This window comes from Phoenix dactylifera, chromosome 2, assembly GCF_009389715.1.
Source record: "Phoenix dactylifera cultivar Barhee BC4 chromosome 2, palm_55x_up_171113_PBpolish2nd_filt_p, whole genome shotgun sequence".
NCBI classification, from domain to species: Eukaryota; Viridiplantae; Streptophyta; class Magnoliopsida; order Arecales; family Arecaceae; genus Phoenix; species Phoenix dactylifera.
This window is the reverse complement of record NC_052393.1, coordinates 10,102,299-10,129,183: the sequence shown is the minus strand read 5'-3', so window position 1 is coordinate 10,129,183 and position 26,885 is coordinate 10,102,299. Positions and strand designations below refer to the sequence as shown.

General features: G+C 40.7%; 1 protein-coding gene and 2 long non-coding RNA genes across 3 annotated transcripts; 1 reads left to right on the top strand and 2 right to left on the bottom strand.

Moving 5' to 3' along the window:
• The first annotated feature begins 238 nt into the window (after window positions 1–238).
• LOC103705134 (scarecrow-like protein 27) lies at window positions 239–3,376 on the top strand. Its single transcript, XM_039120785.1, has one exon. The coding sequence runs from the start codon at window positions 751–753 to the stop codon at window positions 3,136–3,138; it is 2,388 nt and encodes a 795-aa protein (XP_038976713.1). The 5' UTR covers window positions 239–750; the 3' UTR covers window positions 3,139–3,376.
• Window positions 3,377–16,650: 13,274 nt separating this feature from the next.
• Window positions 16,651–17,640, bottom strand: LOC113462590. The gene is made up of 2 exons (XR_003385280.2): window positions 17,273–17,640; window positions 16,651–17,192 (listed from the first exon to the last, which is right to left on the bottom strand). It is a non-coding gene; the product is annotated as an uncharacterized LOC113462590 (long non-coding RNA).
• Window positions 17,641–19,862: 2,222 nt separating this feature from the next.
• LOC120107489 lies at window positions 19,863–26,623 on the bottom strand. Its single transcript, XR_005509224.1, has 5 exons — window positions 26,466–26,623; window positions 26,223–26,371; window positions 25,603–25,736; window positions 22,582–25,498; window positions 19,863–20,286 (listed from the first exon to the last, which is right to left on the bottom strand). It is a non-coding gene; the product is annotated as an uncharacterized LOC120107489 (long non-coding RNA).
• Window positions 26,624–26,885: the final 262 nt, after the last annotated feature.

Here is a 26,885-nt window from a genome sequence, read left to right as displayed (position 1 = left end):
GAGGCGTGGGCGATGTAGGGGTATTTTAGGCTGATGGTGATATTTTTAAGCTATAACCCGTTTTTCTCGTTCACGACGTTAATTGTCACCTTTGTCGACCAGCGTTTCGAGCTGCATTGCCGCGTTCGGGGTGCGAGAAAAATAATAAGGAATGAAAGTAAAATAGTAGTTGAAACAGACTTAATAAATGTAAATAAATATACTGCAGCAGTCCGCTTAGCCTTTTATAGGGTGGCATGCGGTGCCAGAGATAAGGCCCACTGTTTGAAAAACAAAACAAAACAAAATAAAATAAAATGAGCGAGAAAGCGAGGGAAGATACTTCGCTGCTTTTTTATGGTGCCTGCATCCATGGCGGAGGTTGAGAGGGAAACAAGAGAGGAAGAAGAGTGCAGGGAACTACTGCCTGCCCCCGCTCTTCTCCACCCTGAGAGACGGCGACAGAGATGTTGAATAGAGATGGAACTGGGTAAAAAGGGAGGAGGAACAAAGTCTTCAGTTCATAACAAGCGTTCCCTGATATGGGAGCTCAAACAGCACACAGTTCTTCAGTGTTTTGTTGCTATTATTAGGTTGATAAATGCAGGGAAAAAAAGAGAACAAACCCCGTCGACCTGTAGGCTATATAATGACATCAATCCTTCGAAGAGCAAAGTACAGGCTGAGAGGAGAGTTGTTGTGTGTGTATAGTGCTGGTTTTGGTGGCTTGTTGAGTTCTTGTGTGCGAGTTTGTTTTATCAAATAAAAAGGATGTCCCTCAGTGGCAACGGGAAGAGGACATTGGAAGAATTAGTGGGAGAAGCGAGGGAAGAAGAGAAAGCTATTTTTGTTGGAGAGAATAAGAGGCAGAGGAGGGGTGTGAGCAAAGAGGGGTCGGAGCCGAGGTCGGTGCTGGAGACCAGGCAGAGCCTGAGCCCTCCGACCTCTACTTCCACCCTGTCTCCTTCCCTGTGCGGCGGCGGCGGCGGCGGCGGCGGCGGAGGCTCCTCCGACACCACCTCCTTGGCCGCGGCGGCAGCGATCTCAGATGGCCTCCTCGCCGAAGAGGGCGGCGACGCCGCGGACCAGCGGAGGGAGGAGTGGGCCGCGGAGTTGCAGCCCATCACGGCCGGCCTGGACATCGGCTTCGCTAGCCGCGAGAGAATTGGGCTCGGGATGGAGGATTGGGAGGCCGTCTTCTCGGAGCCCGCCGCCTCCCCCGGCCAGGACCAGACGTTTCTCCGCTGGATCATGGGCGACATCGTCGACCCCACCAAATTCTCCTCCTCCGGCGCCGCCAGCGGCGGCTCGAGGCAGCAGCCTCTGTTCCCCGCGGTTCCGGCTGAATTCGATGACCACAGTGCTGGCTTGGGGTTTGGCGGGCTCGCCGATCCAGGCTTCGGCCTCGGAACCATCGGAGGGATGGATGGAGCCCCGTCGGTCAGCACTTCCACTATTACTCTTCCCCCCACTCCTTCTTTCTCTTCTTCCAAACTTTCTTCCGGCGGCGGGGGGCCTTCTCTTTCGAGCAGCAATGGCAGCACCAGTAGCAGCAGAATTCCTCCACCGCTGCCAAGCACCGTCATCCAAGATCCCACCTTTGGCTGCCAACCCAGGTCCACTCTGTTCCCTCCGCCGCGGCCGGCCACCGTCATCCCGGCGGCGCCGGCGCAGGCGCGGAGGTTCTTCCAAGAGCCCAGCGTGGACAGGCCGCAGCTCTTCTGCTCCAACCCTCTCCTCAACGAACGGCTCCAACTTCGCGCTCCTTCTAACCCGGGCTTCTTCGCCCCGGTGCCCTCCTTCGTCGCCGCCTCGACCACGCACCAGCCCCTGTCGCCGCCGCCGCTCTTCCCGCCCCAAATTCTAACTACACCTCCCTTCCCTCCTCCCTCCGGCAGGCCGGACCTCTTCCTCCAAACAAGCCACCTCGCCCAACAGCGCTTCGCCTCGTCGCAATCCATCGCTTACCATCACCAGCAGAGGTCGGCGAGGCCGAGGTCGGCGTCGGGCGATGACGCGGCCGCCCAGCAGCAGGAGCAGGCGTTGGTGGACCAGCTCTTCAAGGCCGCGAAGATGGTGGAGGCTGGAGAGTCGGATGGCGCGCGTGGGATATTGACGCGGCTCAATCACCAGCTTCCCTCCCCACAGGGGAAGCCCATCCTCCGCTCCGCTTTCTACTTCAAGGAGGCCCTCAACCGCATCCTTGGGGACGCCGCCTCCAATTCCACCCAATCGCCGTCGCCAGCCCACGCGCGCCGAGCCTTCCCGAATCCCATCACCTGTGCTCTGGAGTCCGTGCTCAAGCTCACCTCCCTCAAGTCTTTCTCCGACGTCTCCCCGATCCTCATGTTCACCAACTTCACCTGCATCCAGGCCCTCCTCGAGAGCCTTGCCGGCGCCGACTGTATCCACATCGTCGACTTTAATGTTGGCAGCGGCACCCACTGGTCCGCCTTCATGCAGGAGCTGGCCCAGAGGAGCTGCACGGCCGGCGGCCCCCCGATGCTCAGAATGTCCGTCTTCGTATCGCCGGAAGCTGACCGCTCCTTCGACCTCGAGCTTGCTTGTGGCACCCTCGCCTTTTGGGCTGGCCGCCTTAATATTCCATTTGAATTCAATGTCATGAACCTCGACAACTTCGACCCCTTGGCGATCCGCAGCCTGGTTGACGCACCCATTGCCGTGAACCTCCCCGTTTGCTCTGCGCATAACCTATCCCTGACCCTCCTCGGCCTCGTGAAGCAGCTCACCCCAAAGGTCGTGATCTCGGTGGACCTCGGGCGTGACCGCAGCGAGCTGTCCTTCTCGCACCACTTCCTCCATGCCTTCCAGTCCTGCATGGTCCTCCTCAACTCCTTCGATGCTGCAGGCGCCAGTCCGGAAGCAGCCACCAAGATCGAGCGGTTCTTAGTGCGGCCGAGGATTGAGAGTAGCGTCCTTGGGCGCCACCGTGCCGGTGACAAGATGCTTCCATGGCGGACACTCTTTGCATCAGCTGGTTTTGTGCCCCTGCAGTTCAGTAGCACCACTGAGTTGCAGGCTGTCTGCCTGCTGCAGAGGGTGCCGGTGAGGGGCTTCCATGTGGAGAAACGCGAGGGTTCGCTTTTCCTCTATTGGCAGCATCAGGAGCTTGTCTCTGTGTCAGCTTGGAGGTGCTGAAGTGCTCTCCTCCATCCCTAGCCAAAGGTTCCATTCAAGTTACTTATCCTCTCTGTTATGTTGAAGTGATCTTGAACTGCAGTTGTTCTATGGTGGTAACTTTCTTTTGTGTCATATTGTCTCTTACTGCTTTCTCTACTCAATTGTGAGGTATTATTGGAAATATTGTATTTAGTAGGAATGCATTTGACAACCTGGAAAGCTTGATACAGTTTTGAATTATCCTTTCTTATCTTTTGGACACGAGTGATTCATATGGCGTTTTGATATTTAAGGTGCAAATACAGTCCTTGTTAAGGTTACTGTACACTTGACATGAAGGTTAACAGTCGATAAATTTCTACAGACCAAAACTTTGATTCAACAGACCAAAACTTTGATTCAACTTCAACTTGGATGGTGCATTGGCCTCTCATCTTTTGAAAGATTGACTTTGGTGGGGGAGAGTAAGATACATCGAGGAAGATAAAGGTATCATTCTTTATACCGCATAAGTAAGATAAAGGTATCTGTTTTAAACTTATATGTAATAGGAATTATATGAAACAGATAATCTCAGAAGTGGTATGTTATATACAATCAAGGAAGCAATGTATTAGGGACATGTTTTAGGTGAAAGGGCATAAATGTTCCACTCAAATCTTGCTAGATTTGGAAAGGCATATTTGGAAAGGAGCGAGTTAATGCAATTGGAGTGGTAGTAATGAGTTGGGATTGTGAAGATTCAAAAGTGAAGCATGTTACATGCGATCAAGAAAGCAATGTATTAGGGACATGTTTTAGGTGAAAGGGCATAAGCGTTGCACTCAGATCTTGCTAGATTTGGAAAGGCATATTTGGAAAAGAGCGAGTTAATGCAATTGGAGTGGTAGTTATGAGTTGGGATTGTGAAGATTCAAAAGTGAAGTAGGTTACATGCGATCAAGCAGTAGCCTATGTTGCATTGACTAGGGTGCATGCATCAGTTGCAGATGTACAAGTGTTGTTACTTCCAATATTTAAGAATTTCTTCTAATGGATACTTACCCAAGTATCATATCAAAATTGACATCAAAGCATCTAGTGTGGATACCTAAGGCTAAATGAAAATATTTGGGTAATATGGGTGGAGGGATGTTTGTAATAGCTCCTTTCATGGATGTTGTCCCCTGTATTTAGGAGAGAGAGTTTAGTAGCCCGCTCTTTAAATATCAAGAGAATTCTGTCTAATGCATAGACTTAAAAGAGGTCAGAGTCGGTCAGATTTTGGTATAGATCCATATTCGTTCCCATATACATTTAGTGGATACGAGTATAAATACAAATATTTATGCCTACTAAATTTTTCCAACAAAAAGTATATACTAGAATTTGTGTCCATATTTATTTTCAATTGATAAGGGTTATTGCTGGTGCAATGGTAGATAGCTTAGGTTGACAAGCATAATAGTATATGTTCAAGTCTTAGGGGCGGTCATTTTATGAAAAACAATGCCAAAGATTAGGACTATCCCTAGTTTGCCCCTCTCAAGATCTTGGATTGCCAGGACTATAACCGGTTAATATCCTAATAATAAAATAATATTTGTTCTAATTGGATATGAATATGAATCGGATATTAACCATATCTATTTTCTCCTAAAAGGAATACAGATATAAGTTAGATAATACTTTGAACATAATTCGATTTTTGAGCAAAACTCGATGAGGATAGGTTATAAAATTTAGGCATATAAATGTTTTTCAAGAAGCAAGAGAATGACAAAATCCTTGCTTGGAGATTTCATATAACTACATATAATTGGTACTCTCTACTAGGTGATGATAAATATATGCTCATCCATTTAAATGTTAGGCAAGCCCCTACTCACACTTTCAATAGAAAAGGAATTATATTATTAGCAATATGTTAAGTAACCATAATATAAAAAAATAAATGAGTATCCAGATATCTGATTCAGAATTCAGGAAAAACCTTAATATCAGGATATCCATATTAAGTATGAAAAAAGTTAGAAACCATATCTGTGTGCGTATCTAGAAGATTTTGTCTCAATATCCGAATCCACAACTGAGTCTGATCAGATACAGATTTCTTTTTCTGAATTTGATCCAATCGGAATCCAAAGTTGGATACACTCGATTTTCATCCGATCCACTTTCATCCTAGTCATAGGGCTATCATATGGATAATGCTATCTTATTGCACTTAAAACGTATGCAAAAGGGAGTGAATTAATGTGAATGGGTTAGCAATTATAAATTAAGAATGATATGGAATAGAAGATTTTGAAGGGAGCAGGTTCCATGTGATCAGTAACAATTTTATTTAGCATGGGCCCGGTAGTGCTCAATCGCTGTATGTTCTAACAATTTAAGTAAGACCTTACCCAAATCGTTATGTCAATATTGACATCTGAAAGTCAAGTATTGGTACCTAGATTAACATAGTTCATATCATCTTCACAGCAACTCCAATCGCATACATGCATCTCCTAAAATTTTGGAGAGAGTTTAGCAGTTGGCTCATTGCAATTCAGGGGAGTCGTGTCATCTATGAAACTATCATATGGATGCTGCTAGCTTGTTCCATGTAGACCTCACTAGATTTGGAAAGGTTTTGGAAGGGAGCAGGTTACATGTGATTGAATAGCAGCCTACGTTGCATGGACTAAGGCACGTGTCAGGTGCAGTTGTGCATTATTTCTTCTTTTAATGCTCAAGAGTTTCTTCTTATGCATCCTTGCCCGAGTGCCTTATCCATACCCCATCTTAGTGTTAGGTTTGGTAGTTAAGGCTCAATGAAGAGATTTGGATAACATAGGTGGCAGCATCTTTGTAGTAGCTCCAATTATTGATGCTTGTCCCTTACAAATTTAGAAGAGAGGTTACCAAGTGGCTCTCTAGATAAGGCTAAACCTATCAATGATGGAGTTGTCATATGGATACCGCTATCCCTATTGCACAAAGTTTTTATAGGATTTGGAAAGGTATATCTGGAAGGAAGTGAGTTATGCAACCAGAGTTGCAATTTTGCATCAATCATGATATGTTATAGAAGATTGAGAAAGGATCAGGTTACACGCAATCATGTAGCCACTGCATGGACTACAATACATGGGTCAGGTACAGGTGTGTAAGCTCCGTATCTTCCAATATTTTAGAATTTTATTTTATGGATCCTTATCCAAGTATCAAGTCAATATCGACATCTAAGTATGAAGAATGGGTACCTAAGGCTAAATGAGAAGACATATGAGAAGATCTAGATAACTTGAGTGGCAGAATCTCTGTAGTAGCTTCAGTGATGGATGTTTCCCAGTATAATTTAGGAGAGAGTTTAGGAGCTCTCTCTCTCTCTCTCTAAAATTAAAGGGAAACCTGTCTGCAGTGGAGCTATCATATAAATGCTGCTCCTGTTGCATATGAACCTTATTAGATTTGAAAAGGCATATTTAGAAGAAGACCAGTAATATGCAACTGAGCTAGCAGGTTAATAGCTTTCTTTTGGCAGTTATTGTGTTCCCCGTAACTTCTGAGACAGTCTAGCTTCTGGCAATTTTAGTTTTAGGGGACACGTGTCAGCAATGGAATCATAATGAGATTCTCTGAGCTAATTGCACCTAAAACTCTCTCCATTTGGAAAAATATAAAATACTGAGAAAGGGGCCAGAAAATCCACCAAGGTCAAGCATGCACTGTCTGATAATCAATGTTGCGATCTGGAATTTTTTGGTGGGTTGGATCTATTGAACTCAGTAGCCACATTATGAACTTAGAGGAGAGGATGGGAGAGGATGATGGAACAAAATTTAGAAAAAAAGGAAAAGATGGCAGGAATCTCATCAAATTAAACTGAACTCTGTGTTAGGATGGTCAACCATGAAGGCTACTTATGCACTGATGTAGAAATTTAAAGCGGTAAAGATATTTATACATGGTCTGTAGTGATTCTGCTGTGTTAGTACTTTGATTAGCTGATCAGGAAAAGTTAGTATTTTGCCATGCGCTCACATTGAGAATCGGCCTTTTGCATTTGTACATTTTCACGTAATAACGGACTTGCTGCTAGATTTTAGAAGGTGCTGCCTTTGTTTATGCCATTTATAGATGGCATAATGCTATTAATGTGGATGGATGCTCATTAAGGCATTGAGAGAAATAAGGGATATGTTTCAGAGGATATATTCTGGGCCACTTAAGTTAGATTTATATAGAAAATGGTGGCCTTGTCAAAAAGAGATTGCTGAGAGGCAGAAAAATGTTGCTTTGGCAATTTGGACTAATTATACACAGATACAAAGGAGAGATAAATGAAGGCATATCTAAGAGGACTGATGGATGGTGGGCGATGTGGAAGTTTCCTTCTTTGGGGATGATGCGGTCACAGCAATCTTTTGAGATGCTGGGCAACAAATAAAAAGACAACACTAAGGCCTTGGGAAATAATGGGCTTTGGACACAGATATGCATTTTCATAAATGAGAATACTAGGGTGGCTTTGTGATTAGACAGGGTTTAGAAAACTGTACAATTGAAAGCAGGGGACCATTTAAGAATGTTGTTCTGATGGACATATTTAGAGGTAGTCAGAATGTGTAATGAATAACCGAAGAGCTGGTAATGCAGGGCATGAACTTGCATTAAATTATCCAGAAGATGTGGGAATGAACTAAAATAACTTTGGGTTGAAGTTTGAGAAAGATACAGAAAATAATACCTTGATGGTAATGGAAGGCAGCCCTTCAGAGGAATAAAAGGTGTTGGATAAATCATAAAACTGATCCAGATAGTTAGATTTACATATTGGATAGAGTTTGTTAAATGGTCATTCTTTTTGGTGGTGATGTGTAAAATACGGATGGTTAAGAAAGCCATATCAAAACCTCTTAACATTAATATTTTGTAGTTAATGATGCACCAAAATTCATCTGTGTTTGTATGTATGTATATTATATGCTTCTTCCTTTCTTGTTTCAGTGCTTTGTTTTCCTGCAACCAGAGCTTGTTCTTGATGCTGTTAATGGAATGCACCAGTTTTAACAATATGTGAAAAAGCAGGTGTTTATGCTATTAAATTTTCCTGCCTGAAGAATGTGCTCTAGCTGTTGAAAGATTGCTTTTCCAGGGTGATAGAAATTTTGGCTCATCATTTCCTATAATAAATTTGTTCTTCCTGCTATTCTGAAATGGACTATGAACAATGACCCTCAAAATACAGCTAGTTAACAACTTTAGATGATTGTTTACAGAGTAGGTGTTCAGTTTGTCCATATTCTATCATCACTTATTTCCTTCTATAACCTTCTCGAAACATCCTAACCCAGAGCAGGACGAGACTGTTGCTGTTCATGTAGAATTACTTTAGTTGTGTGGTTCTTGTGGAATGTTTAAATAGTAATTCTCTGAGGAGGTGTTATTAACACAGACATTAATGCAATTGTGCATGTTTCAGGTAATTGAGACTCATCCTCAGAAAGCTGTCAATATTTGTTGTATAATTGACTATTCTGAATTTTTGTTTTTTTCCCCCTTAATTCCAACCTTTGGTTTAATGCACATAAAAACAAATACATAAACAAATAAAAAAGTTCATAGGACATGGTCTTGACAGAAGTATTTTCATGAAATTTATGTTTTTCTGCAATGTAGACATTGGATGGTGGATTAAGAGCTCTGATAATGATTTCTATATGTGATTGCTTTCTCTTGCAACTGAAAGCCATCATCATCTTGTGGGACTTCTATTTTTTGGGCGAAATAAACTCGGTTGTGCTCGGAGCAAGTCTAACCATTAGATATTTTGATCAAGGTCCGCATGTCCAGTTGAGTAGATCACACATTTGATGCTCATTCTTTTCATGTTATGCAACCTTTTGCTCCATTTGTTCCATCTGAATTAGAAATTACCTTGGTAGTGGTTTCATGATAAATTAATTCAAATACCTCAGAAGATCAGCTATGTTTTTCTCAATTTTTTCTTAAGTAGGCCTAGCGCCCAAATTTATAGAAGTCTTAATTTCTGTGGTAGGCTTCTGTTCCTTGATATTAGATGCCTGAAAAAAGATTTCCAGCAATGCTCATGAATAAGTTTCATTTAAAATCAGTGTGATGGTTAGCTGATTTAACTGCAGAAGTTAACAGTCTCATTTTGCGATATTTGTCCCTCTCAGGTGAATGCCACAATGGATCAGCTGGTGATTAGAAAATTATGCATTTCTGCATGATTAACTCATCAAATCTTATATTTTAGCCAGGCTTTTTCAGATTAAAAAAGTCACAAGGGTTTTATTTTTCTCATTTGATCTTTTTTTATGTTACCTATACTGCTTATTAGCCTTTTCTGTTTTACATTGAACATGGCTGAGCTATCCAGTATGAGTCTTCTCTGGAGCCTCAACTGCATGGTTTTCAATGCAGTAGATCAAATGATTGAATGGTTGTTGGGGAGCAACCGGCCACCGACTGGTGGGTCCCCGATGGCCCAATCCATGCTTCTGTTTCAGGCGTGGCTCAACAACAGATTGATGGATCTGATCTATCTAGCATCCATATTGACTCATGATGCAAAGAACTAACAGAAGACAAACCTTTTTAATTATGATTTGGAGGTTTATAGTAGTGCCTTCCCTGTTGATCTATCACATGGTTGCTGTCTTTTCCACATGTTAGACTAATCTTCCATTCTTGCTTTCATCTCCTTCTGTCCTTTAATTGGCCATCCATTGTCTAGTCTACGTGTCTCTTCCTTCGGTGGTTGAGAGGCTGCTTTTCCTTTCAGTTCTAAATCAATTTTATGAGATTAAAAATTGGAAACACCATGTTGTAGGTGAAATGGAAGATACAACTTCCATTACTTAATTGGAATCAGGACAATATACAAATATCTATGGGAACATTGACTTACTTGAACATGGACAACTGGACAAGCGTTTCTACCTTTAACTTCATATCCCACATTGATTTTTTTTCCTTCTTTAAAGCCTTCTGCTTTCTCTTTTGAAGTTCTAATTCCATAACATTCACACATGTACACTCCCATATTGCTTCCCAGGTTTATGATAAACCTCCTGTTCCCTATCTGACATTTTTCAATTCTCTTATTCTGAAGGCCTTTTGGATTGTGTTACCTGTGCTGTCTTTCACCAACCATGCATTGCATGCTGCTTTTAGTTTCATTCTTTCAGACTGTTGGAGCTTTACAAGTGTCAGACAAGCTGTTTTTGACAAGGTACAAAGCCAGCTGCTCAAATCTCCAGTGGCAGAGATGATCAGTCTACTAGAATGGTATGGTTGATCTCATGGGAGTAACGATCGGTTACATCAAACTAATCGGGTCCAGGGAGTCACAGATCATGACAGTGCATCCTCATGCACCTTTTGGAAGGATATCTTCGGGGGACGCGAATGGTTATCACTTGTTTAAGCTTGCGTGGCTTCTGGTTGCCCACCCAGAAGAGGACGAGCAGAGCCAGACAAGTTCCAAGGATAACCAGTACAAAGCAGAGAAGTTCTGTGAGCTGTTAATGTGATGTTTCGCCAAAGTCTGCTCCTTGTGAAAATAGGAGGCACCTAGAATTGAGTTGCATCAAAAGAGATCTTAATATCAGGGGTTCGTTGGCTTGAGATGGATCATGAAGAATAAATGGATTTAATCTGTCTTAAAGCAAGAAGGGCAAGGAGGCAAGTAGATATATCTTGAGATGGGAATTGATGATGGCAGAATTCTTGAAGGCTGGGACACCTCATTTCTGGTTCCTTGGATCATACCATGCCATAAATACAGTGCAGGTGGCAGGGTAAACAAAATTTCACATGTTGGGCTCACCCATTAAAGGAAAGTCCGGTTCACATGTGAGGGGTATATAATTAAATCTACCTCATCCTATAAGCTTAAGTTTTTAGGATAAGTGGTGATTTCAACATGTTATCAGAGCAGAGGTCTTGAATTCGAATCCTGTCTCTGTACTTTTTAACCCCAGTATATAAAATTTCACTCTTTAACCTCATTTTTAAAAATTTCACATGTTGGGCTCACCCATTAAAGAGAAGTCTGGCCCACATGTGAAGGGAAGTGTAAGAAAATATAAAATATATAAATAAATCTATCTCATCCTATGAGCTTATGAGCTTAAGCTTTTGGGACAAGCGATAATTTTAACACAAATTATTATATTCACGTAGCATTGAAATGACTAGGACACCATTACTGATGCAATCCACCAAAATTATAGCTTGTACCTAAACAGCAGACTAGAGCTGGTATCTGGACATCGGCCGTAGAACCTTATATAACAAACTTCTGCAATCAGGATAAAACGAGTGGAGAGTGTTCCTCCAGTGCGTTTGGCACATTCAACATTTTCCAATCAGCAAAAAGAGTCCTATAATTAAATGAGCTCCATGTGAATAAAGCTAAAAGTATGTGAGGCATTTTGCAAAACTACAGGTAACCACTTCTTATATGATCCTGTGTTTATGATAAATTTGCCTAAATATACATAACTTAATGTGTTATATAGAATATTTTAGTCTAATGTTTGTGCATCCAAATGACCACTTGCTCTAGGTGCATTTATCAGTCAGTGATTTCCTTGTTCACTAATGCTTCCAAATGATCCTGTTCTAACCATAGGCCACAAGCCACTCGACATAGGCATTAATTAGGTGAAACTTGCTGTTTGTAGATGAATTAGGTTATGTTTGGGTGGCTATTTACTGTCTGGCCCTGATGAGGTGGGAGGGGACCAAGAAAAAGAGCCAAAGAAGGGGAGAAATCTGTGGGATATAGAGGAACAATCAATCCTACAACTCCTGAATTCAATTCAATCCAAAAAAAAAATCCAGAAAACTTAGGTTATTTCTAAAATTTAAGTCCCTGGAATTTAAATTTGAAGATTTCTTTCGATCCACTGGCTTTCCCATTTTATTCCTCTCCTCTCACTTACTTTTTTTTTCAATCTTATTATACACATAACTAATACCAGCATCCAAAAATAGCTTTACAATTTTTGCTTCTTGGGCAATGTTTTGAAATGGATTTCAGTTATTTGACAACTTGGCTCGTTGCGCTCAGTCATTTTCGCCTTGGTGACTTCAACATAATGCATGAGCATCGGTCATAAGAGTTCATATTGTCGCATCCCAAATCTGAGACATAACACCGCGAAGCGACTGAGGGGTATAGCTCACAATAATATAAAATCAGTAATTATAATCTCAAATTAAAAGAAAAAGCCTAAATCTATCATTCATTAAATGATTAAATAAATAGTGGTTTAGAGTGACTAAGTCCAAATTTAAATACCAAAATCTATAATCTCAAAATTCAGAAAGTCATCAACTACCCAATATATAGTTAACTAAAGAATTAAAATTCTAGTCCAAAATCACCAAGCTTGCTAGCGCAAACACCAACTTGAACCATTCTTCATTTTTAGTGATCTTATTCCTCTAAAAGACAATAAAAAAAGAAATATGAGCTACACATTTTAGTAAGTAAACTTTACACTATCTTACCGGATTAAGAATAAGTTTTCACATGAACCAATGTGCTAAAATAACTTTTATTGCAAAACACAATATTTGTAGTACATTCTAATAAAAGAAGGCATAATCAATATGCAGGCATAAATCATGAATATTTTATAAATATAGTTCTAAGTGCCTAGCATAAGCAAAGTCATAAGTCATGCTAGCTTCATAAATAAAGTCATAAATTTTTTATCATTTTACCACATCATAATTTATAGTTCTTTCAGACAAAATGCTAAGGTAATTTTATACCTGTGACAAAGTCGTAATCAATATCATGCCAACTATTATAATTCGCTTGTGGAACTATATGCCAAGCTACTATAGTCCGTTGGTTAGGGTTGTATGCCAACTAAAGTAACCCACTGGCGAGGGCCATATGCCAACTACTGTAACATATTGGCAAGAACTATATATAGCTATCTAAGGGTCCATAATATATTTCTTAAAACACATGATCTTATATCATAAATAAATAAGTTGAAAGACATTAAATGGCTTTATAGAGTTCATAAATCATTAACACATGGAATAATTATGCAATTATTCTTTTCAATGCAGATTTCATATATATAGAGTTCATAGTTCATAAGTAAGCCGTTAATATTGAAATATCAATGAAACTATATTTTTCATGATAATACATGATTTACATAATATCATATGCTTGACCCTTAATTTAAAAAAATATAGAATCATCAATATCAAATATTTTTTTATATTTTATAAAATTTTAAGCAACTGATAATTCAAAAACTAGTAAGAAGTGTTAGGGTTACTTACCTTTTCTACTTTGGAACCTTCAAAGTTCACCTATGCGAATCACTCGAACATTCAAAGCAATTAAAATCCATCATCAACAACTTTGAAACCCAAGAAAATTGGAAATTGGTTTAAAATTGGGCAAAAAGATCCAATTTGAGGCACTACATGGTGTATGGCTTCATACTTGAACCAAGATGGAGAAAGGATCCAAAATCATGAGCTGGAGTCGTGGCAATTACTGCATACTCATATAGAACTCACTTCATAAGCATGCAAGCCATCTCAGCACGATATCATAAAGCAAGTAGCAGAGTAAATAATTAATTAAGTAAATCTAAAATTTAAGTAACTAAAGTCTAAACTTTAACGTCTTACAAAATTTAATAATATTCAAAAGATTTGACATCAAAATTAGGTAAAATTGTGATCTAAAATAAAGAGACCAAAGCTCTGCTTCTAATCACTCTTTCGAAAGATATTCTCGTGCTAGCTTAGCTCTTAGGATCTATAAAAATAGTAAAAATAGAATAATCAGCTTGACAATTCAGTAAGTAATGAATACTTTAACTAGATAAATCAGACAATATGATAATAATGAATTTTATTGAAAATAAGCATGTGGAAATACATCAGTTCAAAACCAAAACAAAAAATGCAGTATTATCAAGGTATCATACATGCAAATTCAATCTCTCTCAGATTCAATTTTCATTCATAAATCTAATTTCTTTCAAAACATCAAGTTCATCCTATCAGCCATGAGCTGTGACCATATTTTTTCTATGGCAAGGTCATAATACCATTCATCCTTTTGCCAATGCAATCCTTCAGGATGAAACATATGCCAATGTTTAACTATCGTTGGCTGGTTCCTTATGCTCCGCCACTTTTAAGGCAAGCCGCCCTTTGTAGCCCTAGGTTGTGGGCTCCTCGTTGTGGCAAACCAAAGGCTGAATATTGGTCGTCGCTCCTGGTCAGATTACTTCGGACTCAAATGGGGAGGGTTCTCCTGCTTCGTCTCTACTACCATTGGCATCGGAGATCCCTTCTACAAGTTGCCAGCCTCCGTCAACACCCGAGACAAGGGGGACCTACACTCCTCCCATGGCCGATCCTTCCACATTGGAAACAAAAATCCGGGATATTCTCATAAACAAAACCCCGCCAAAAAACCCTAGAGCAGCCTTGAATGAGGGTCCCCGGCTTCAATGGCTCCAATGCATCAATCTCCACCTTGGCTTTGGCGTAACTCAAGCTTCCTCGGTTTGTGAAGCCATCCAAGGCCAAGGGCCGCCCGGCCACTGCCGCGACGTTAAGGATGGAGTCTTTCTCTACCAATATTCCAGCGGAGGGTAGGGTAACTGAAGCCACACCACCACCTTCTTGATCACGTCCATGCTGGGGATAAAGTCCAACTTCCAAGGTTCCATTGCAAGTAGCTGCTTGGCCACCAACCAGGGGGCACCATCCAACGCCGCATTCCAGTCATCCTCGCTCCTAAATCTGAATGCATAGTTGTCTTCCATCATCGGAAAGACTTCCACCTCATAGCCCAGCTTCCTCCTGGTTTTGAAGTCCCAAGCGACCCAATCGGCCAGAACCCTTCGACAGAGGCTCCGACGATCAACGCCGATGTGCACGCCTGCCTTGACGCCTCCACCCTCTTTTCCGGCAATTCCAACACCGTCGTAAAAAACATCGGAGTTTTCCATCTCTTTCAAAATTTTGTGGCTCGTCCCCAACAATTGCCGGGAGGATCCTTGCACCACACTCGCATACATCGCTGGCGGAGGATGATCCTCGCTCCCAGAAGGCCCCCTCATTGGATTGGGCACTGTGATCTCCCATGGGCCGACTCTCACCTTCGGATGGACGAAATCTCGCAGCCACTGCACGAAATTAAAGCAACCAACCGCAACCTAAGTAGCTCTTTCAGCGCCCCCAGCACGTCTCTCTTTTTTTTTTGTTTGTTTTTTTTTCCTGTTTTGGGCTGTTCCTGCTATCTGGCCAGTCAAATGGGACCGTTCCTAATCTCTTTTAGGTCCATACGGGCTGGGTTAATCTTCGCCATCAACCTAAGAAAAGAGATTCTTAAAGGGGGAACCATGAAGCAAAGATGGTCATCCGTGAAGACCAATTAATACTGGACCAGCATCTAACGAAACGTTCCTCCGGATGCCAACAAAGGATCTCAGACTAATACTTTGGATCCAATGGATTTAAAGCTCTAAAGGTGGGCCTAACCTTTTATGGAGGGTTCTCCCTTGGAAAGGGCTAATGATGCACAACTTTTCATTATCAAAAGGAGAGAAAATGAGCAGGCTTTCATCACCGGGATACCTCTCGTAGGAGTGTGGGATTCCGTTCCAACTACAAGGTTGATAGATATATGGGTCTTACGCGGACGATGAGACGAAGGCCGAGGCTTTCCCATTTGCTCACAATTCGCGAGGTTAACGGCGTGCAGATCTCTAATTACTCCAACCTTGAAGTCCAGCCTTTTATTATTTGAACAAGCTGAAGTTGCCTTGGGTGCTTAAACCGGCCACCTCAAAGGGTGACCCAGGAGTTGGGAGACCAAGATTAGGCCAGGGTCTATAGTTTCAAAAATGTTGCATTCACGTGGTCATTAATATGTATAAATCTTAAAGTCACCAAAGACATGCATGGCTTGATATAAAAATGCTTTGTTGAGTTGTTCATTTATTCACCTATTCGTGTTAGCTGTAACTATAGTTATATATAAAAATATATGATGTCAATTCAAATATTGCTATCTTAATATTTGTGGATTAGCAAAATTAGAAAAAGCTAGAGATCATTTGCCCAAATCATCACCTAATTCGTTGGTTAGATATGGAAGTTGGTGTTTAGCTGAGCGATAGGCAAAGCCGGCTGGCACTATCAACCTAGCTCATATACCGCACTAATTCCCCAACTGCCACATCAACCCGGTACTCTGATGGATGATTGGTAGCGATACTCTTGGCAAAATTTCATGGATAACTCTTGGATCCTTATCAAACTCCATCAACTCTTTGCTTGACATCTTCATCTTGATTGATAGTGTTTCTATCTTTTAATTTGTGTTTATCTTTTTACTTTTTCATGATCCACTTGCGTGTCCTCATAAAAAAGTTATTGCTGCAACATAGATGTTCTGCTTAGATGTCAACAAACATGCGTAATAATCTTCCCATGCACAATATGTACAAGTCTATCTGCCCCATCAGATTAATGGCTGTACTCTTAAGAGGCTTGGATGATACTTATATTCAAGAAGAGCAGGCTACCATCTTTGACAGTATAAGATCTTGAAAGCCTAAGTAAATCAACATAATAGGAGAGCAACTTTTCTTCTAAATAGAGTTGGAATTGTATCATATTAACTTCTAAACCAAGATCAGAATCGACGTGCTTTTCTTCCCTTTTCTTTTGATAAGTTGAAACTTTTGTAATCGTAATGATGGCTGCCCATTGTGACAAGTTACGAATCCATTCTCTCACCTCCCTCTTTCATATATGATCGCAGATTTGTGACCTCCACTCATCACATCAATGCTCAAACTTGAATAATTGGCCAAAGTGTTTCCGGCGTCACGGCATGCTCGCATGAACGATATTTGATAGGCAAAAAGCTTTAATTGGGACCAACAATGCTCGGGTAGCAGCCACAACGGAGATTGACGACCAACTCCAATGGACGCTTGTCTTCTTCCCTTTGATCTCTTCCAAGGCCAAACCAAAAGCTCACCATGTTACATGGTGTGGAAGGCCTAGTGAAAAGCGAAGAGATTGAATTAGATAAGAGAAGCGAAGGGTCATAAACAAGAGCATGGGGTAGCGATCGCTCGACCTTTAATTTTGCCCCCTCTCTTTTAAGATGCTTTGCCCACCACAATCCTTTGCTCGTATTCTCTCCACGGACTCAAATTTTCTGTTGCTGAATGCCATGAGCTCGCGTAGAACCCACGCTTCCCTCCCTCTCCACACATCTTTACGTCGGAAAGCCCGAAAGGGTGCAGTCAAAAGCCACAAGGTAGTGAGGCCCCGCCCTTATTTTTGTCCTCTCCTTCTCAATGATGATTCTTCTCTCGTTCCATTATATGATCATCCTCAATCTCATCCTGATCTCCTTTTGAGCCTTCTTTGGGCCACTACTGCTGCTACAATTAACCCTAGAATAGCTTAAGAGGACAGGTAGCTCCACCAGCCCATAGCATTCATTGCTTGGATGACCCTTCTCTCTCTTTCTCTCTCATGTTATATTAACTCAGGGCAGCTCTAACCATCAATACAGCAATCACTGTCTCCCTTTTTTTTTTTTTTGGGTAGAACATCACTAATGTCTCTTTCATGGCTTTTCTTTTTCTTTGTTCTCCAAGCATGATTTTTTCAACTAGATTTATGTGGGTTTTGTTTGTTGTCTTCTCTATTTGGTGTCATTGTCATGGTTCTTTTTTGTTTTCAATGCTGACTCCCTTGTCTTCGATCATGTGAATGCCAACGATAAGAGATGGGTTACAAGGATTGGAAGCCACACATCGGAGTCCAGATAGAGTTCCCGAGGGGCTCTTGATGTCAACGTTTGCGGTCATTTCGTTTACAACCTTTTCCTTGTCTGGGCGGTTGGATTTGAGATAAGGGTGGCATGAATGATTGGTTTTTTTAAACTCTGGCGGCTCTCTCAAGTCTCATCACTCTGGGCTCGTTTGGTTCGCGGGAAAAGAAGGGGGGAAAGTGTGGTCAACGAAAAGTAATGAGATATCTCTTGTTTGGTTGGAGTTTTCAAAGGAGAGAGAAGGGAAAGTTGTATTCCCATGGGAATGTGATTCCCACATTTCATTGGAAAGTCTTTCCCATGAGAAACATGGGAAAGTTACTTTCCCATGAGGCGGGAATCACTCCATTTTTACTTTTTTCCAAAAAGTCCCTTCAGCATTAAAGAAGCATTAAAGAGGCATTAAAAACCTAATTTTTATTAAGGGCATAATAGGAATTATATATAACTTTCCTAGGAAAGTGGATGGCCAACCAAACATAAGCACCTTGGAAATTTGTCACTTTCCCATGGTCAACCAAACATGCCAAAAGTACTTTCCTAGGCATCCTCTTCCTAGGAATTTGTTTCCCAAGAATCATATTCCTAGGAAGGAAAATGCTTCCCGCGAACCAAACGAGCCCTCTCTGTAGAGAGAAAAGGTGGACTGCAACGTTGACAGGTTGAGACTTGAGTGGATTCTCCTTTACTGAAGAGGTCATTAGTAAAAGGAAATCCACACCTATTTATAAATTAATTGCACTAACGTTTCGGTTAGTCTCTGAGAGGGCCCAGATTTTAGATTGTTGGCGGGCCAATTCGTGGTAGTCCATCTTGTCGCGGTCCCTCTGGCTGGGTCGACTGGATATGGGCTTCAACCAATAGGAGCCAAGCTCGATATGGTAGGCAGTCTAGGATTTATAGGTATTTGGTACAGGCCGAAGGTCAATTTGAATTGGGCTTCGTTAAGATATCTAAGTTTGTAGCACGTTGAAATAATTGTATCAGCAGATTTAGTTGGAAGATTGAAATTTAGGATAGGTTTTATCTTATTCACATCTTTCTTCTTAAAGTTTTATCTACATAGAAATTAGAGTAGATCAAATTAACTCATGACCAATTGACTAACAAGTCGATTAGTTAAGAAATTGGTCAATCAGATAACCGAGGTTTGGGTTAAAATTTATGACCCGATCATGTGTATACGTAAGAAAAATATAATTAGCCACTTATCATTTATGCAAGAGATCAGTTGGAGGTTTTTTTTTTTTTTTTGGCTAAAATTGAAAAACTACCTAAATGAAGCTTTTCCAGCAATAAACACCATCTCTTTCTTTCATAAGAGAATGAAGATAACTTCCATTGCTCTCTCTTCTTCCATACATTTGACACTACACAACTCCAATACCAGGTGTCGGCCGCAATCTATTTTGCAATCCGATGAAGCTTTGGTCTGACAATCCTTTTCTAGGATTCTAAGATCGAATTTTTTTTTTGACAATGAATGATCTTCCAATTATCAATGGATGTAGCTCCAATGCTGGGAGTGAAAGTTCAATCTGCTCTCAAATAAATGTCTGACTTAATCCTTACCGTGGGATTTGAGTGACAGAATCAGTCGTAGCGGAGATGATTTAACCGTCCCGCTATTATAATGATTAATTCTTTTATCATATTAAAAAAATATATATAATACATTAACTTAAATGGCACTTGAATATAAACCCAAAACCCCCTAACTGCTGCTATTCAATTTGCATTTGGTTTGCCAGTCAGTTGCAATAAAACATTTAGGGTAGTCTTTGGAAGAAAGTGGTACAAGCGAATTAGTAGTCACAATAAACCAAACTCCAGAAAGTAACCTTACATAAAATAATCAAGCTATAGTTCACAACTAAACAGACGCTAAACTTCAAAATGGACTGATGCATGTCCACATTTTTTTAATCAAATATCGTCAAACTTCAACAAGGTGCTGCAAGAATGTGCAAGTGCCTAAAGTTCTTACTCATCTAAAATTTTTCTACAATGCAAAATCTTCAGAAACATTAGACTTAGGATGCGATCATCTCTAACAAATTTAACTCAACAAGCCATGATAATTGCCTCCACTAGATAGAATTTAACAAAGTAGCTCAGTTGATTCTTCCAGTCAGATGCCCCTAAGTTTTTATGCTGGTATAATTTACGGAAACCATGAACATAGATGTGGGCAACACTCTAATAACATTTATCAGAGAGGTTGAGGTTCCCAAGCTAATGCTAACAAGTCCAGCCTTCTCAATTAGAACGTATCCCAACCATGAAGGTCCTGGGGTCAAGGCAGGTTCCTGTAAACTGTGCCTGAGAGAAGTCAAATCCTGGCTTCTGCAAACCAACAATAAAAGAAAGAAGCTTCCGTCAACAGAAGAGGAGATAAGAAAGAGGGCAGGAAAGTTGATGTGCATCTTTTTGAAGGAAAAACATGTACTAAAAGAAGTTGTTAAAAGGAAAAGAACTTCCAATCTTAGCATCAAATCTGTATCATCCAGCCTAGAAAATGTTGTTTCAAAAGGAGGCATTTCTATACACTTAAACTCTGTTCTAATTTCTTAACAAAGAAAATTTGTTTAATAATATATAGAATCAAAGTCTTAAATTCTGTGGGACGGGACTGTCCCGATTTCCGGATGCACCACCATCCCGTCCCATCCCAACACTTGGGACAGGAGATATTCTAAGATGTGCCGATCGGAATGCTAGGACGATGACGGGACAGTCTTGTCCCGACACATGGAATGGTACCCCATCCTAGCGTCCTGCAGAACGTCCTGCTGAGACTAGAATCCTTGTTAATAGAATGGATAAACTGGACAATTTCTTTGGGGGATGGATGGAAAAGCATTAGTCAATTTAATCACCGAACTTGTTTATCTCAAACACATCTTAAAAGAATATCTTTACATTTTTCTCATCTTATAAGTGAAATTCTGTCAATTTTTCAATAATGCATCTTCTTGATCTCAAACAAATGTTGACCATCTCTCATTTTTTACAGTAAATATGTTTGGCACCTTAAAGAAAAATCTTGGCTCTGCTTTTGCAAGTTGTCCATGTCTTCTGCCTAGATCTTATAATGTCTTAATGCCAACTCGTAGATGATAGTGAGAACCGAATTCTTTTCATTGTATAAATGGTTTATCGCGTTTGTTGGTACAGCATAGAAAAGCTTTCCACACGATAAGTGCTCATAAGGTTATAAACAGGACATGAGATTACACCCACCAGAAGTAGAAGTTTGAGCATCCAATTTTAGAACTGTCATCGTATTAAAAGCTCCAAATTAGTGTTCTTAACAAATAGCTAAAAGTTTATCTTGGCATAATCATGTCATGCATGGAACTCATTATATTTATACATGCAGAAAAACTTTCTTCTGCAAGTTATATGAGCTATGACTAACTTGCCATTGTGTTCTCAAATAACACAGAAAGTTTATCCCCACAAAACCATGTTGCCCGTGGACCTCATTATATTCATGCAAGTAGGGGAGAATCACATTTTTCAGCAAGTAATATTCAGCTATCATGTAAACATAAGAGGTTTTCAAGGAAAATCAGGATGTAATATTCGGCTTCTGATAGTGCTTTTACAATCTGGTTAGGAAACAGACACCAATCAGGAGGGGAATGACTGGTATATGATTTTGTTCAAACATGAACTTTGCTGGAAGCAGAAAAAATAAAACTGAAATTTGATGGCTGTTCTTAGAAAAAAAAGAAAAGAAAAAAAGTTCCCTGCAGTTATGAGATTCATGGTACTCAGCCAAGAGCAACCAGCACCACAGAAGAGTTCTCCAGACAGTTAATAGATAAATGAATAATAATCTTACAACACTATTACATGTTTATACTAGATCAAATATGAAAAAAAATGTGTAAATAAAAGCTAATCTATGTGAATTAATTTAGCATAATAAGGAGGAAATTCTAATCAAGCCAATCCAAAGGAAAAAAGACATGAAACTGTTTCCAACATTAAAGTATTGAATTAAATTAGGGCTTGTAGAAATTCAGATTAGATCACGGATCATAAGATTCCTTGTAATAGTTCCACATTTAATGAACACTAGAGAAAAGAAGATAAAAGTCCTTGTAAATCTCAATATGTATACTCAAAGTGCATAAATGGATTCTTGAAAAAGATAAATAAATAAATATATGGATGCATGCATGCATGTAGGTATGTATGCATGTCCAACATCTGACATAATGTAAATGATGCATGGGGAAAAGATGCAATGATGCATTCCTTTTGTACTAGTAACATATGATCGATACCACAAGGATTTAGTGCTAGTGCAAAAGGCTATCTTAACATGGTATCATCTCTGGGCCATTTGATGTAAACTCAAATTAACAAAAAAAAATTTTAAAAAGCTCAATGCTCAGGAACCAAAAAATTATGCTGCAGAAAAAAAAATCAATTATTCAAAAATAATCAAACTTCTGAAAACATAAGCATGCAAGATGATATTGATATGCAGAGAATGAATAAAATAATAACAAATTCAGCACCAAACCTAGGTACCCCAACTAGATGGTAAGTACCTCCAGTAGATGGTAAGTACAGAAGTCAGTCCTTACCTCTTCTTGGAACCTCTGCAGCATAAGGCGCTTCTGTTCAAGATCTGCTGAATAAGGATCTAGAAGACCCTGACCGAGTATTGGAGAAGACCATGTGTGCCCTTTGTCTCTCTTTTGCAGTGTCACATGCATTGTCCCATCCTCTATAGTAGCCAGAATCAAGAGCAATAGCAATGCCAATAGTAAGAAAGTTGAGGGGACAGAAAAGTGATGTACAACTAGGAGTAAGAGAAATCTAATAATTCTATCCAGTGAACAGCAGGAGACCATCTAAGAGAAAAGGAAGGGGTCAGCAACTTGAAATTATACATTGTTGACTTCACAGTCCTTTTCACAGGGTAAAATCAATGTCGTGTTGAGTACTGAAGAGCAGGATATTTCTCCAGTGCAGCCATTCAGTGGCAGCACTTCATAAACCTTTAGCCTTATAAGTGGTTATAACTGAAGCACCCTGGAAATTTTTCTTGAAGAAAATTATCGAAGAGAAGGTATACACACATGTATTTTGGCATTCCTCATAATCTCTCTCTCCCTTATATCTTGTAATTTAGCACACTTGCACAACTTGTACCATCCATTTCTCACCCATATGATGCATTGGGTGGGAGAACACCAATGCCTGTCATTTGGTTTCCAAGCATTTTGGTTGTGTAGATCATGGTCAACAGAACAGATCTCCAAATAAGAGAGCCAGTAATGGTGAGATACACTAGAAATAATCCATTTTCATACCCTTTGTGACACAGCAATGTAGAGATTTTGTGCGAGTAGGGATTCAATTAATCTGAGTAGCTCAAGCTCAGCTCATGGTCAGGTCAAATATAAGCTAGATCAGGCTTAAGTAGGTAAGACTCAAATTTGAAGGTAAAATGTACAATGGACATATGAATATATATGTAACTGAAAATAAACCCAACAAACTGAGGGTGAAAAAGCTGAACCTTGTTGGCCAACCCATCTGTCCCATCAACTCAACCCCCAAATCTCTCCTCTTACCATTTTTTCTCTAGTCCCACCCCTCTAGTCCTCTCTTGTCTTGTTGATTCACCCACCAACCAGCTAATTTGTCCCCCAAGTTCTATCCCTCTGTGTTCTCACCTCCACTACTTCTTATCCAGTCTCCACTCTTCCAGCCAATCAATCACCACCATCAAGCCTTGTCATCTCTCACACTGCTTGCTCTGTACTCCAAGTCCTCTTCCCTCCATAAACATGCTCAAAGGTCTCCTTGACCCTAGCCACCTCCACAGCTTCCCCTGTACTCTACCTCTCTCCGATCCCTAATCTTGGACCAAGCTTTAATTCAATCTTGAAGCAAGCCTAAACCAAAAAGAAGATGAACCTCAACAGAAGCTGATCTTTCCACTGAACTTCCTCTTTGTCTACAGTCCTCAATCGTGGTTCCAAGAAAGTTCTGAATGAAGGACCATGGGATGACAAATCAGCCCCATGTGATGGTCATGAGGCCCTTGGCCCACTAGGAAGACTTGAAGACTCAACGTGTATTGTCCAAGATTGAGACCACACAAAGATTTTGATGTCAGTGTAAAGCAGAGATCACACCCAAGAGAATGATTTGGAATTTCCGTCATGAGCCCTCCACAGTGGCTTCAAGCAAGTGAGTCAAATGCAGAGGGAGTTGCATCCTCAACCGTTTACCATAGACAGTAGAAAGCACCTAGTTGGAGTTACTACAATACAAACTTGATTTGGAATTTCCGTCATGAGCCCTCCACAGTGGCTTCAAGCAAGTGAGTCAAATGCAGAGGGAGTTGCATCCTGAACCGTTTACCATAGACAGTAGAAAGCACCTAGTTGGAGCTTACTACAATACAAACTTGATTTAGGAGTACCAAGTTGATGAAAATATCCTTGTGTTCTACTAAATTTGAAATAGGGCCCAACTAAGCTAGATCAACTAATAAACAAGCTAAGATTGATCTCAAATTTTAGGCTCAAGATTGATTTCATACCAAGCTTAATTAAACCTAAACTCGATCAAGCTTCGCTTGATTAAACCCCACTCGCAGGCCTATCTAGATAAGGATACGAGGAAAATGATGTGGACCAGTTGGTAGAGACCTCAAGATTTCAAGAAAGGCAATGGCCTTGGCGAAGCTCCAATTCGTCCAACTCAAAATTTTTTTCCAAGGTGCACAAAGGACTTTATGCAAATACGGAGGCCTTTTTTCTATCCTTGTACAAGATACGACATCCCCATCAAGTGCAACCAACTTCATGGCTGAAAGTCCTTTTTTTTTCCAAGTTGCCTTTAGCCATCTCCACCTTGAAACTGATCCAAAGAAATTTATATACCAAAAAGAAATAGTTGGAGCCATATGGCATTTAAATGGCATTGTACGTCACAAAAATGCAAACAGCACCTATAAAAAACACATATATGATAACATATACAATTAAACCACTCAACTTTAACCTTATAAAGCATATTAAAGTTTCAACTCTAACTTCATGCATGTAGATTCTGCCAACCACAAAAAAACATGTAGCATGTAGCATAAAACAAAATCAAAAAAATGGCTACAGTTCGAATAATTCTCTGATAGTTATGTGTTCAACTATTTGCATGAGTTATAATGACATTCTTCAAACAATTAGCTCCTAGACAGATTAAAGAGGGGAAAGTGAAAGGAGTCGGTTATAACTTATACATGCATTGGATCCCAAACATATGCTAATGTCAATTCTAAAAGAGAAGTTGCCAGCGATAGGACAAAGCCCCAGTCACCATGTTGACATGAAAAATCTCATCAACAAGTTGTTCTTCATTCTAGAAGGAAACATAAAAACATAAAAGAGAGTTATATTTATTAGGTAGCAAACATGTTCCGAAGATTGTTATGTTGAAACAAAAAATATGTAATAGTCGACCTGATTTTTCTCTGTTCCACACTGCCTGTAAAAGTTTCTAGATAGATAAGAGATAAGATTTCCATATTTTAAAACATTGTATATAAACAAATAAGTAGAAAACTAGATTTTCCAAGAAGATAAGTTCACCTGGCAGTATGTTCATTGCTTCGTTCCCATGTCCATCTCCAGAGATCTCTATGCTCTCAGCCTCTCACGTACAAACATATATGAAAAGAGGTTTTCTATGACGATGCTCCGTAAAGAGCAATCAGACAAGCACCCTGCAGGATTTCAAAACTAAATTATCTGCTAATAACTTGATCAGACTCAGATCACATAATCACCAGACAGTACAATGCTAGCTGAAATCATCACCACAACATCCAAACCAATACCAGTAAATTACTCTACAACAGCAGCCCTCCTTTACCAATCAAATCACTCCAAGTCCCAAAAAGAAAATTATAAAAAGAAAACATTTTGTGATTTCCTATGGATTAGCTCCCTCGGATCCAGCACTAGCTCATCATTTATATAAATTTATCATCAAAATAATAAAATGTCAGATAAACTACACAGATGGGCTCGCGGGATGCATTACCAAGCGTCCATAACGAGGAATCAGTCTTTATAGGGCAGGCGAGATCATGCAGAGAATCAAACCAAGGAATCACAAGACAAGAAGCTAAAAAATAATCAATCCAGCACCAAGAAAGAGAACAAAGATTAGAGGGAGAAGAAAACAAGGGATTAGGGCGCGGACGGACGTGGAGATAAGAGGGGTTGCCTCTGATGCCGACTTCAATGTGTCGTGACTGGATCTTGCAGTAGAATAGCTTCGTCGGGACATTCGGGGGGAGATCGAGGTAGATGTTCACCTCCTCGAGGGTTTGATCCCATTCGAACACCTTCTGCCCTAGAATTCGATCCAGAATCCAGTTAAGGAGAAGAGATCGGAACCAACCGATAGGAGAGGAGATGCAAAGGAGGAGGAGGAGGTGAGAATGTACCATTGTGGACGAAGCAGTGTCGCTTGTCCGGTGCCAACTTCTCCGCCATGTTTCTTCCCTCTGTTTCCGGTCGCAAGCTTTCGTGCGGGTCTAACGCCTTTTTATTTCTAGATGACAATGTTCCGAAAGCCCCATTCCTCTTCTAGAACGTTTCTTATCGAGCAGGTTGGAGGGATGGAGAGCGGCTTCCCTATCCATGATGGGGAGACTGACCTTGATCAGATCGGTGTTGGGGTCCATGCCAGTATACCTCATGGCCAACACCGTGGTTCCGAAGACGACCCTGCTAAGGGTCGAGCGACTGCTGCGATGTTTTCTGTGGGGGTCTTATGGCGGAGGCCGCGGGGTGCACTTGGTGGCCTGGGAGCATGTCTGCCGGCCCACTAGCATGGGCGGTCTCGGAGTGCAGTCCCTACTGGA

Excerpts from the sequence above, each read along its gene's own strand:
- LOC103705134 (XM_039120785.1), top strand. The coding sequence starts at position 751 with ATGTCCCTCAGTGGCAACGGGAAGAGGACATTGGAAGAATTAGTGGGA.